We start from the raw sequence: 13,207 nt of genomic DNA, 5'->3' as shown, positions 1-13,207 counted from the left end.
GAATATGGTTCCAGATCATAAACTTTATCAATGTCTGCGCGGTTATAAGTAACGCTTTCCTGATAGCCTTCAATTCAGAAATTGGAAGAGATCAGCCCTTAGCCATCAAATTTGCCATAGTCATAGGATTCGAAGTAAGCTTTCCTTTCTCATTTTTCTCTCAATTTACCACTTAACGGAGAAAAAAGTGCAGTTCAAACATTTCAATGACATTTGTTTTCTTCTTCAGCATTTTGTATTCCTGATGAAGTTCGCCATATCCCTGCTGATACCAGATATTCCGACGTGGGTCAGGAACTCGCAGAGGAAGGTGAGTTTCTTGATAACCTTCAAATTTACATGAAGATGATACGCAACACTTCAATATTAAATTCACGCTCAGGAAGGATCGTTTCATGTCACCTCATCTGTCTGAAAGAAATACTGTAACTTGCAGCATCGTCTCATTGCAGCTGTGGTGGTCGAGTGGTCATAGTGCCGGACCCGGGTTCAAATCCCACCATCGCGCAGGGCAGTCTTAAGAGTACAAGTGATTTTTCTGAGGCCCTACCTGGCCAAATCTCGAAAAATTCAACTATTTCATGTTTTTCTAAGGCCCCCCCCCCCTCTTCTCTTGACGCCCGGGTGGGCCCATGCATTAAGACGGCACTGCCGTCGCCACAGTGGCTGAGGAAGGCTGTGATTCCCAACTTCGAAGCGTGAATGCTGGCCGATCTCCCCGTTAAAAAGTCTAGCCTCAGAGAGCAACAGGCCTATAATTATTCAATCATCACACTTCAGTCATAGTGAGAACAGTCGATGGCAGCACTACATATTAAACCGAAACAAACTTCACGTTAGGTTCACAACACGTGCGCGCACATTCCAACATGTACTTAATTCGTTAGAAGTTCCACAGAGGAATGTGGACGAGGTGCATGAATGATTTAGTAGTAGCATCTTATTCACAGACCTAAATCTTCGCTGCCTTTCCAGCATCATGAGCGTCGAGAGAAGTACCTTTCAAGGTCACTTAAAATCCTTTACTTACTCGCGAAAATCATTGCTTTCTTTCTTTCATTTCAAACCGAGCACAACTCAGGTCTATCACCATCTATGGGCGATTTACTACCTAGTGAGTTGTGTCGGAAGTATAACTGTGTGTGTACCCAACAGTCCGAGTGCGTATGTAGTGTTGTGTTTGAATTTTCAGTGCTGCCATCTATATTTGAGAAGTGAAGTGAGTGATGTGTTATGATTGAATTACGCTTGCGCTGTTTGTAGGTCGTTGCTCTCTGTGGCGAGACTTTTTAAACATCGGCTCGCATTTGCGCCTTGCAGTTGGGAACCGCAGAAAACCAACTTCAGCCGACTACCACTGCGGCGACGGTGGGGTTCGAACCCGGGATCTCGCCAGGGCCGTTATTTCAACTTTTTTCAGGAGGACAAAGAACATGTACCCCCCCCCCCCCCCCAAAATGACGGGCCTGGACTTGCAACGCGAGTCCGTAGCTATCTCGACCACCACAATGGCCGAAACTCATTGCTAGATCCCATTATCCAGGACTCCCCAACTACGGCAGCTGTACTGGAACAAAAAACAAGTATGAGACTATGAGTTACCAGACTAGGGCTACTAGATTCGAAAACTGAGAAAGAAGGACGCTTGCTTACTTCCTTGATGGCGTAATTTACTCCAATGTTCACAACAGATGGCGCCACTGTTCTTCCAAAAAAAAAAAATATATATATATATACGCACCACAAAAAATTTCCCCGACTGCAACAGAACCGCTATATATGTTACGGAAATTTCATAAATCCGGTTATTGTGCATAGTTACCATTTTTGTAAGTTTAATAAACTTTGATACTTTATAATTATGATTATAATATAAATTAATAAATTTATACTTCTATTTCAATTTATTATAATATTCTTCTTATATATTTTACTTTTCACAATGTCGTAGGGGAGTGATAAGAAGCTTGCAACCATGTTTTAAATTTATTTGCAGTTGATTCAATCTAGTAATAGTTTTCTTTCAGTGATTATTATTCCGTAACACTTTCAGGAAAGGTTCTTGATTTCACACTTCATGTCTCAGTGGAGATCCCCGTTAGAAGGGCACCATGCCTCACCGAACATAGACCATTTATATAATCGCCGAGGTGGCGATGACAATAACCTACGCAAACACGCGTGCCAAAGCCATTCCGTTGAACTAAACATCGGCACGAAGAGAGAAGATTTGCCGAAGTCGAGATGGAGCTACGGCTAGAACTGGTCGCAACATGAATGTCACGAGTCATTTTTTTCATGTAAAATTTATTCTCATTTCATTCAAAGAAGCTGGCCTTCTTTTAGTAAAAAAAAATTAATATTCTCAAGTATTATGGCATTGATATTTGTACCGTGAAATATACATATTTCTACGACGCGTTGAAAAAAATTATGGTCAAGTGATTTTTGTGCCTGAACATATATTTTTGCTTCTTACGCAGCGAAGTTTATGAATGTGTGTTGAGCTGTTTTATTTCACAAATCAGCTTAAATAAAATTTTACAAGATTTGTTACTTCACAAAAAATGTATTTTATGAGCTTTATCATCTTGTTGATGTTTTAGAAAATATTGGATCGATACCGAGACAGTTTTTCAGCATGTGTGTACAAAAATCTTAATGCTTTATAAGTGTTATTTCGATTCGAGATTAAAAAGAAAAACCTATTCAAGGCAAATTTTTGTAGTCATTTGTTTTTATTAACCACTTCACGTACAAGGTTTTTGGCCAGAAATCTGGATTACCTCTATTTAAAGAATCGGCGATAAATCTGGTAACCTTGTACTAATCTAACCGCACGCTCGAAAAAAAGGAAAAGTATATAAATTAGATGAGGTTTTTTTTTGGTTCTCTCTCTCGCTCCTACATGTGCATGTTACTGTCAAAGCCAGAAATCAGCCAGTTCTTGAATTGGTCAATTTCGTTGTAAATTGGCGCGACCAATGTCAGAATTTCGAGCTTTGGCCAGCCAGTTCGCGAAGCGGCGGGAGATCTCCGTCCGATAACAGAAGACACTTGCCAAGTTGGCGTATATATATTTTTAGTGGTAATTATGTCCACTTTAGCTATGGCAACCCATCAAACCGTAATGACACAGTAATCATTTTTTCCCTTCAAAGTTTGACAGAAAAGACATCGTTATATATTTTTTTCCTCTTGCCACATGGCGATAATTTAATGCAGCCACTATACAGGGTGATTCAAAACTCAACGTGCAAACTTTTAGGGGAGGTAGAAAACACAAAACAGAATCACATATGAATGCATGACCCGAAACCCCAACCTGATCAGCTGGAGGATAAACGACGATGTAGAAATGACAAGCCAATAATGGGTGGAAAAACTCTTTATTTAGCGATACTTTACACGAGGACAGTACGTGTACACGTTAAGTTTCACAGCAAGAGCTCAGAGTTCTTACCATCCACAGTTATGCACATAAAAAAAGGGGTTTTTTGTTTTCTCTACCCCCCCCCCCGCCCTTTGTTTTGATTCACCCTGTATATAGTCATGTATCACATTAGCAATGAAAAAAAATTAATTTAGCGCTTTCCAGACGGTCTTGCATGAGCAAATCGAACTTTGGCCAAGCATGTTCGCGAATTGGCCGGCCGAAGCATGAATTATTTCTGAAAAATCGGCCTTCCGCCAAAACTCTCGGCTACTTCGGGCTTTGGTAGTAACATATATAGCAGAAAGATATACTACCTCTGTATAATGAAAGGAGGAAAGTTTAAACTTCGTAGATAATAGGGTTGCCTAAAGCTTCACGATGGCGAAAAAAGAGGGAAGAAACCAGAGAACTTTCTTGAATTTATTCCACTGATGTTAGGGAGTAATATTACGCCAGTGATAAAGAGGTTACTTGGAAAATATGGACGGCAAGGTATTTTTTTAAATTCAAATCTGCCGAAGCCATGTTTAAAAAATTAAAGTGTTGGCATTTATTGTTTTATTTTTGATCTATCTTTACAAAGCTACATTATTTAAAGGAGGTATATTCAGAAAGTTCTTAGATAAGTTCCATTTCATTTTAATAATTAGTTTTAAATCTGCAGGAAAATATTCTGGAGAAACTACTGCAATTAATAACTTCTAAATATTTTACTTGTCCAAAATTTATGTCAAAAGATGAAATTGATTTCATATCTTTTTCTTTTAAACTACATATTTAGGGAGTTAAAAAACCACAATAGAGTAAATTGATTGCATTAGTCAAAAAAGTCCAATTACATATTTTTTATTCTAAGACAACAGGTTGAGCAGCTTTCATTTGCAGAAAATACATTAACTTTTTCAACAGGTGCTTTAAATCTAATTACTGTATATGCTAGTTTTTTTTTTACAAACTTGAGCAATTTGGTTTGCCAAATCCAAAGTTTGTAAATGGAAAAGACATTTACTTCTGTAAATGTCTTTCCATTGTCTTCTGGCATATTGCTTGGGACTATATAAAGCATTGTATTCACAATGATTTAAATAGTAATTGAGAACCATTCCATTCTTCCATACCCATCTATGCTCCAATCACAACATTGAAATTTTAAAGCAAGACAAAACCAATTGAAGTTTAAAATAAGCCGTGTTTCAAGCAATTTAAAAGAATATCTAATAATATGAAGAAAATGTGATTCCTCTCATAATTAAAAAGAATATTCTTGATTATTCTCATTAAGGAGAATATTTCCATCCTCTGAGAATTAAATCCTGAAAAACACATCGCTATCTCAAAAAAAAAAAACCCAGATTTTCTCTCATAAAATTACCTCACTGATTTGTTCCATCTTAGAATATTAATTACATGTATGTAAAATTACATTATCACAACAATAGTATCGTTTACGGGAAGAATCCAACACCACAGCAACTTTTGACTTTCTCAAAGCCTCTGAATCTTTGTACATTAAATTTTTATTTTTCATACTAATAAGTCAAATATTAGTGTCGCGAAAATAAAGTCAAATTGCAAAATTATTCAATGCCAGGACAGCCACAGATAAAAATGAATTTCATTTAACTTTGAGACGACAAGCCATTTGAAAAACTGTAATGTTGGATCACCTTAGTCTTTTCAAAGGTATCAATAATGAAGCAATTGATAATTTTTTTTGGTCTTTTATTTTTCTCTTCAAAGCACAGTGTACAGATTAGAAAGTCTCTAAAATCTTAATTTCTGGAAGAACCACCTGCTCTTGCCTGTCTTGTACCTAGAATAAAATAAATGTTCTATAAGATAAGCCACAAAACTACAAACTTGAAAAAATTTAAATACAATGAAACCTTGCTGCAACAATAAATCTCTCAATATTTTTCCTCATTTGGAAATATCTGTAGCCTAATATTAAAACTGCTGCCTGTCAATATAATAATTATCTCTCTGCAATACATTTTTATTGGTCCGCAGAGTATCAGGATTTCACAATATCTAAAAAGAAAAAGTCTTTTGACTGAATACCAAACATCAATATTCTTGAGATCAGTCGTTCATAATCAGTGGTGCTTGCCAGAAAACTTTCCAATAGTTACTTGACAAATCAAGAAAAAAAACCTAGACTCCGACCAAACATTTTAAGAGCCACGTTTCATTCTTTTGTCCAAGTTAGTTGCCACGATGACTAAAAAATGGTATTGGCACCTAAAATTTTCTTTATGTAGTTACTAAATTGCAGACTGAGAGCAGCAGAAAATGTTTGGAATTTATAGCAGCACATTTGCCAACATGAAAAAGAATCACCATACCCTGTTTAAGTCGAAATGAACATTTTGGACCCTTTCCTTCAGGTAAAATTGCTTTTGGTTCCTAGATTTTTTTTTAAAGATTTGTACAGCCCACACAGAAAATTCTAGGTGCCAATAAAAACTTTATTAATAAAAACAAATTACAGACCTACAGCTTCAAAAAATGTTAATTAAAAACTTTTTAAAATTTTACTGGTTTTTTCATTTTCTTTGAGCTGCCGCGGAGCCCCTTGAGAGTGCACAACGAGCAGCGGTTCTCAACCGGTAAAAAAAAATTGTTTTAAAAACAATTATACTTCATTTCAACTTGTAGGCAATGTCAAGTTCTAAAGGGGGTTTGCTTTAAAAACAAAAAAAAAAACCCCCTCATTTTATGTTTGAAACAGTATTAAAAAATTTGCCTTAGATAAAAAAAAATATAATTTAGAAAGCATGTAGTCAGTCATATCTAGGGTGACCTGAATTTCCTGTGCCATTCCTGCATAATTTTGGCCAACCTGAATTTTTCATGAAAAAATTTTCCTTTATTTTTTGTATATTTCTAAAAATAATACAAAGCCTATCGAAAATTTCATTCTTTACTGAAATTAAGTATTAAAGTTATTTTCCCAATATCCTAGGAATTATATTATAATTATTAACTTATGTTAAGGCAGGGTTCATACAAAATTTTCAAAATGAAAAGTAAGGAGTTTTTAAGGACTTTTTAAGGAGTTTCAAGCAGTTTTTAAGGAGTCATGGCAAACTTCATAACTTACAAGTTTTACAGCAAAAAAGGGGGCGGGGCACATATGCAAATTTATTTTGAATTTGCAAACAAACTACCCCTCTTCTCAAAAATATAGATCTAGAAGTGGTTCAAAAATTACAAGTTTTGATTTGTTACCCGACATCATAAGAATTCATAAAATAATCAATCCACGTACATGCTTTCTGTCATCACCAAAGTGTTCTAAAACCTTCAAGTGTTAGTCAAAAATATAACTCATAATAGCATCACATAAATTATAAAAATTCTAAAAGTGATATTCATTCCCCCTCCAATTATTCAAAATAAAAACCACAGCCAACAAAGATTTTTCTTACAAAATTATTTATATTTGCAGCAACTCTTCAGGGCTCATATAAAATTTTCAAAATGAAAAGTAAGGAGTTTTTAAGGTGTCATGGGGCCACGCCCCCTCCGAAAAAAAAATTGCACCACTAGACAATAAAAGAAGCCCACATGTGAATTGATTTTCATTTAATTTCTTTTTCAATGTTTCCAAGACTTCAACTTTCAGAATAAAGGGTATGATGGGTAGCAATTTCAGCTGAAAAGAAAGAGATATGCCGTGACTGTACGCACGAGTAACAAGCGACAAGAGAACACAAATTTGAACAGTAACAGAGCATGATGATCAAGATTAGGTATTGAGAAGTGTAGTAAGAAAGAACAGAGAGAGTTGCGGTAGTATATAGTATTAAAATGATTTAAAGAAATCGGAAGTGATGTATTGAGTTCGCAATAAATTTTGTTTTTATCTTGCTTGAGCTGTGGCCACTTCTGCCAGAGAGAGATACAAATACAACGCCACAACAGGCAAAATGTCCAACGAGGTGGCTAAGAAAAAGATGCCCATAAAAATATGGATGTCATATTTCAAAAATACAGCAACCCAATTAAAAATGCAATGATCTGCGGCATAATCACGGATCACTTATATGATGCGCGGGACAGCTCCAGAGCATTTGGATCCGCTAAGTATTTGAAGATCACTAGAGTGGCTCTGTAGGGGACTCAATAGGGAGAATGTTAGTTCAGGTGCCCACAAACTAGTGAAAAGTTTTACTCGTTTTTCGCGCACCGAGTAAGGCGCCATTAAGAATATTTCATATTTTTTATAAAGGGTGGTTGATGACGTAAGAATCATCCAACCCCCCCCCTCCACGTCATCAAGTCAGCAAATCGAAAATCCCCCATCCATGCTGACGTAATACTTGAATGACCCCTAACATAAAGATACCCGAAAGTTATTTTCAGAAGGTTAAGGTTAAAAAAAGTGGGTTCAGCTATAGCGGCTGATCGGCTCGTCCTCCCCCCTCCCCTCCTGTAAAACCAGACGTGGCTCGGGCTGTCGCTTTTAAAAGCCGGGTTTTACTAGCAGGTTTTCTATGCCACGCGCAACGTGAATCACCCAGCGCTACACGCCGTCTATTCATCAATATGAAAAGCAGTACGACTGTTTTCCTATAGAGCGCAATACGGCTCACGACAGCGCTTTACATCGGGCGTGATTGGCAGACTGCTTCTAGTGAGTTAAGCGTCGTGTGCCGCGCGTTTCAGCGATCTTCCCTTCATTTTCGTGTTGTCTCTCTTCCCTTTAAACCGGATAGAGTAGATGACGCCAGGGTCATATAGCCATCCTGAGCCGATGCGCCACGCTTGGAAAACGCAAATGCGTAACGCCATTATGTAACTCATTTCTGCCGACACGAAATGATCCAGTTAGGTTCACGCGGCGCAAAAAGCCTACTCCTAGGAAAACCTGGCTTCAGGGATGAACGCTCGTTACGAGATCCCAGGAGATATAAACCCATTCTCTCTCATGGAATCTTGTGTGTGGATAGAGCCTGTACCTCCTTTTTTTTTTTTGCCTTTTTATTTACTGCAACCAATCTGCGAAACAGATTCGCTTTCCCCACTGGACTTCAGTTTTTAGCATTTTAAGACGCGGCGGCGAAAAGATACGCTTGTCGTCATCCCTTACTCGAAATTTTTTTTCCTTTCTTTTGCAGTAGCGAGTTGTAATGTGAATAAAACACGTCAAAAAAACTACGGAAAGCAGTGACATTTTGCGGTTTCTCGGAATTTTCGTAATGAGATATTGGCTGTAAGCAAATAGGAAGGAGGGATAAAATAGGAATAATACGAGAGAATTGCGGTAAAAAAAAAGACGATTGCGGCAAAAGTAGGAAAATAGTAGGATAAATAGGAAAGCTGCGAGGTCTGCACTCAGTATACTGCGTAATATAGGAGGTTCGAGACATCGTTTCGCCACATAAGTAAAAACTTTCTCACCACTGGGCATGGGGGAATTTTCGGCTACTGGTTCAGCGGAGTGATGTCGTTCTACGGACCATCGATTTCCAACGCTGACCAGTTTGCGACATAGGCAGGAAAACACGTCAAAACTAGCGATTCGGTAAAAAATCGCATTTTTAGAAGCAAAAGCGTATAATCGTATTAATTTATTAAATACGACAAAAAAGTTTTATCAGGCGTTGTTGTTGCAACCGTAACGGTTGGCAGGTATGCACAACCATTGGATGTTCCAATCCCATCCCCTGCTTTCACATTTCCTATTATAAAGGGAGAGCGCGTTTTTTTTTTAAATCTTTTCTTCCTCTTTATATTGGGGGGAAGCTTCCTCTTATTTTTTTAGGCAATGCTATTCATCACCGTGGGGAACGCCTATTCTAAAAAAGATCATCCCTTCAGAGAGAAAAAAAAAAAGACTTTTTCAGGCGTGGCTGCAAAAAGTAAGGAGTTATAAGGGCCCTTCCAGAGGGAAATGAAAAGTAAGGAGTTTTTAAGGAGTTTGTAAGGATGTGCGAACCCTGAGGGCTTTAAAAGTTAGGGCTTTAAATATGAGTATTCACCTCACATATTTGCCATGTTATTTTTCCCCCATAGAATTCATTTAAATCCACTGCTTGCTTCAATGCAGCGATCTGCCTTCAGTGATTTTTTGGAGTTTTTCTTACCATTGGTATCATTTTCGGTGACAATTGATTTCCCCCACATATTTTTATTGAGGAAATATGGTCAGCCCACATATATGCAACCGACATGCATTAATCAATAGTTTAAAACATTTTGAAGCAATATCTTAACAGCATGATTTTAGGTAAACATCTTTTTATGCACAGAAATACCTTAGATATACATGACCATATGTCCTATTTTGAACAGTCTCATAACCATCATTGTTGCTCTACACATTTTCGCCACAGTGGAATATGATTTAGGAGACTAAGATGAGGGGACAAAACTTGATGGAAGAAATTCACACCCAAAAAAAAATTTTCAAGCACTTTAAAATGGTTACCCTTTTCAAGAACAATAAACGTTTTTACAAAGGACTATCAACCCTGTTTTACTGCACTACTAAACATACATGTACCTCGTTCATATTTCTCTGCGGAACCTCTAATGCATTGATACATGTTGGAATGTAAGCGTAGTGAAACCTGGAGTGAAATTTGTGTAATTGCTTGTTATGTGTAGGGCTCTATATATTGTTTTCTTTCAAACCGAGCACAACTCAGGTATATCACCATTTATGGGTGATTTACTACCCAGTGAGTTGTGCCAGAGGTGTAATTGTGTGTTTATACTTAACAGTCTGCGTGCATATGTAGTGTTGTGTTTGATTTTTCAGTGCCGCCATCTATATTTCAGAAGGAAAGTGAGTGATGTGTTATGACTGAATTAAATTTATGCTGTTTATAGGTCTGTTGCTCTCTGTGGCGAGACTTTTTAACGGGGAGATTGGCTCGCATTCACCCCTTGCAGTTGGGAACCACAGAAAACCAACCTCAGCAGACCACCACTATGGCGAAGGTGGGGTTCGAACCTTAGTCCTCGTGATGGTCACTTAGTCGTCACTATGGCCACTCGCCCACCATAGCGGCAATGCTGCTATCTGCCACCAGTTTTTTCTAACTATGAGTGAAGTGTAATGATTAAATAACGTTTTAGGCCTGTTGCTCTCTGTGGCGAGATTTTCAATGGGGAGATCGGCTCACATCTCATTATAGAGCACAATCAATGTACAAACCATAATAAAACATACAAACCTCTCTTCAAACTTTGACTTGACATCTCTCCTTGCCTTCCTCCTCTTAGCGGGATCCCTCAGAACTTCTTTGTTGACCACACTCTTGTCAAACAGAATGTCAACCATGTACCTATGAAAAGAAAAAATTAAATCAATTAATGGACTTTGATTTACAATGAATAACAGATTATATCATGCAAACCTCAATGTAGATGGCATCTCAAGGCATAACTAAAATTTTATATCTGTGATCAAAAGTCTGAGGCCAATTTCGAAATTCACATCGAGTCAACTGACACAGAAGAGAGTTGCAAAGTCCACAAGGGTAAAAAAACAACGAAACCATAAATTAACAATACAGCATACTGATGTTTGTAAGCTATTTTTTGCAGGCCTGGTTCGGCACTATTCAATAGGGTTAAAGGGTGAGAGAATCACAACAAATGATGTTTTTCATCAATGTTTTATCCCCAGAGGGCAATGATGGTGAAATGTTACTGTTTTTACGTAACGAAAAAATATCGCAAACAAGTATACCCAATGTTGGAATTTAAAATCTCAACCACACCTTCATTCTTTTTTGTGTGAGATTTTTTTTTAGATTTGTTCTAACAAATCTTAATGTACTCACCTAGTTGGCATCATGTGGTTGTAGTTAACGACTTTGATGAAAGGCTTAATTTTGGAACGTTTCTCAATTCTTTTCTTGCCCATACGACGAGTAACTTTACGGGGATAACGATCTATACCAGCAACAAGTGCATGTCCATATGGCTTGTCTGCAGTTCCTTCATCATTGTTCTAAAATTTAAAAAAAACCATATATATATACACACATGAATCCATACAGACACCGTTCATCAGGGCTCCACAGACCTATGCCAGATTGCCATGACGTCTCATCTTTCACGTACAATCATAATCACTAGAATAAAAGTTGGGGATAACAGAAAAATCTCAAAATTTTCATAGAATTCAATTAATACCGAAGGGCTTAAACCAGAGGGTACAAGAAAAATTCACATGGCCATATAATCCGTATTTTACTTTTTTCCGAAATTTAACCGTCAAATAAATGTCACACATATACGTTTTGTCATTACACATTGAGCATGCCTAACAGTTCACAGGAGGGCAATCTGAACTCGTCATTTCACTCCCAGAACCACCGGACCTGAACACGATGACCACAGAACAGCTGATGCACCACACTAGGAAAATTCAAATGCACAGCGTGATAAAATTACAAGTTCCAAAACAAACGTAGTGTGATAAAATTCTAAGTTTCTGCTGTCACAGATGACCCTCCAGTTAAATTTCCAAAAAAAAAAATTCTTCCCAGGAATAGGTTCATAACACCACTTGCAACGTCAATTACCCAGCACATCATACCGTCCACTTACCAATAAGAAAAACAGTGTGACTGTTTTCCTACAGAGCGCAACACGCCTGACGCCAGTGATTTACCCACGATTAGGGCATGATTAACCCACTGCTTCTGGAGGAGTCAAATTCCAAGCACCATGTACTTTGCCAATCTTTTATTTTCATTGTTTTATTTACCTTCCCTTCAGACCAGAGCTTGCAGAGCACTAGGACAGTGTTTCCCAAAGTGGGCAATATCAATCCCCAGTGGGCGATGGAATGGTCCAAAGGGCTATTTATTTAACATAGAATTCTATGGATTCGCTTGAAGGGGGGGGGGGAAAGAACCACAGAGAAAAAATTCTGAAGGGGGGGCGATGGAACAAAAAGTTTAGAAAACTATGCACTAGGCAAATACAAATGAATAGCATGATAAAGTTACGAGTTTCTGCCCATGCAAAATGATTTTCTTCAGTTAACGCGGCACAGAAAAAGCTGTTCACAGTAAAACCCGGCTTAAGAGAAAACCATACCCCCCATTAACTCATTTTTTGTTCAATATCCTAGTGTTATACTATCCTACATAGATGCATCCGAAGAAACTACCATTCATGTATACAATAACAGCTGTAAGCTCCATTTCGCTTGAATTATATTAACCAATGTGCATACCGAATTTCATTAAAATTTGTCGGGAAGTTCCAGTGATAATCGACTAATAGTGAAAACTCTCATAATTTTGAACACCAGTGTATAAGGATATTTACCTTGACAATGATGGCTTTCCTTCCCGAATATTTGCCGTTGAGCACGAGAACAACTTTCCCCGGTTTCATAATCTTGCCCATCTTGGATGAAAATCTAAGGGGATCATCATAAAAAAATAAATAAATAAAAACAATTATAAGGTGACCACCAACGAAAACGCAAACATGTTTGAATAAACATATAAGCAATTACAACGCGATTGTACTGTGAAAAGTCGGCACTTGAGAATCAAAATAACAATCACAACTATTTTTCAGTATATTTAAGTTTAATTTTTTTAATAACTGGAAAATTTTAACTTTACCTAGTCGGCGATGGCCCCGAGTTGAAAATCCACACACAAAACTTAATAAATGAAGTCCACCATTACTCGGTCAACGAAGGTAGTTTTTTGACTTTATAATGGATGTCTGATCTTTTGCATCTGAGAAAAATATACGGTCATGACGTCATCCCATCCTGTTTTAATC

At 37.5% G+C, this 13,207-nt stretch overlaps 2 protein-coding genes across 2 annotated transcripts in view; one reads left to right on the top strand and one right to left on the bottom strand.

The window, feature by feature from the left end:
* The window catches only part of LOC149088038 (anoctamin-7-like), a 30,652-nt gene extending 27,936 nt beyond the window's left edge, over positions 1-2,716 (top strand). Inside the window, exons 14-16 of the mRNA XM_089244103.1 lie at positions 1-134; positions 230-310; positions 2,054-2,716. Of these exons, the coding sequence (XP_089100229.1) occupies positions 1-134; positions 230-310; positions 2,054-2,260 (422 nt within the window). The 3' untranslated portion in view covers positions 2,261-2,716. The remainder of the gene's footprint in view (positions 135-229; positions 311-2,053) is intronic.
* Positions 2,717-5,141: 2,425 nt separating this feature from the next.
* On the bottom strand, positions 5,142-13,157 carry RpL27 (ribosomal protein L27). Its single transcript, XM_089244090.1, has 5 exons — positions 13,042-13,157; positions 12,737-12,830; positions 11,236-11,405; positions 10,624-10,734; positions 5,142-5,249 (listed from the first exon to the last, which is right to left on the bottom strand). The coding sequence occupies exons 2-5, from the start codon at positions 12,815-12,817 to the stop codon at positions 5,201-5,203; spliced, it is 411 nt and encodes a 136-aa protein (XP_089100216.1). The 5' UTR covers positions 12,818-12,830; positions 13,042-13,157; the 3' UTR covers positions 5,142-5,200.
* Between the last annotated feature and the right edge of the window lie 50 nt (positions 13,158-13,207).

This window comes from Pholcus phalangioides, unplaced genomic scaffold (genome assembly GCF_987345545.1).
Source record: "Pholcus phalangioides strain wild (caught in Gottingen) unplaced genomic scaffold, Ppha-v1.0 ptg000003l_1, whole genome shotgun sequence".
In the NCBI taxonomy this organism is placed as follows: Eukaryota; Metazoa; Arthropoda; class Arachnida; order Araneae; family Pholcidae; genus Pholcus; species Pholcus phalangioides.
This window is presented reverse-complemented; position numbering and strand designations above follow the sequence as displayed.

Bases quoted from the DNA above. Each gene is read 5' to 3' on its own strand.
- RpL27 (XM_089244090.1), bottom strand. From the start codon at position 12,817: ATGGGCAAGATTATGAAACCGGGGAAAGTTGTTCTCGTGCTCAACGGC. The intron at 10,735-11,235 runs GTGAGTACATTA...TTCTTTTCATAG, and splicing joins AACCACATGATGCCAACTAG to GTACATGGTTGACATTCTGT. The intron at 5,250-10,623 runs GTTTGTATGTTT...ATTTTATTCTAG, and splicing joins AAGTCAAAGTTTGAAGAGAG to GTACAAGACAGGCAAGAGCA.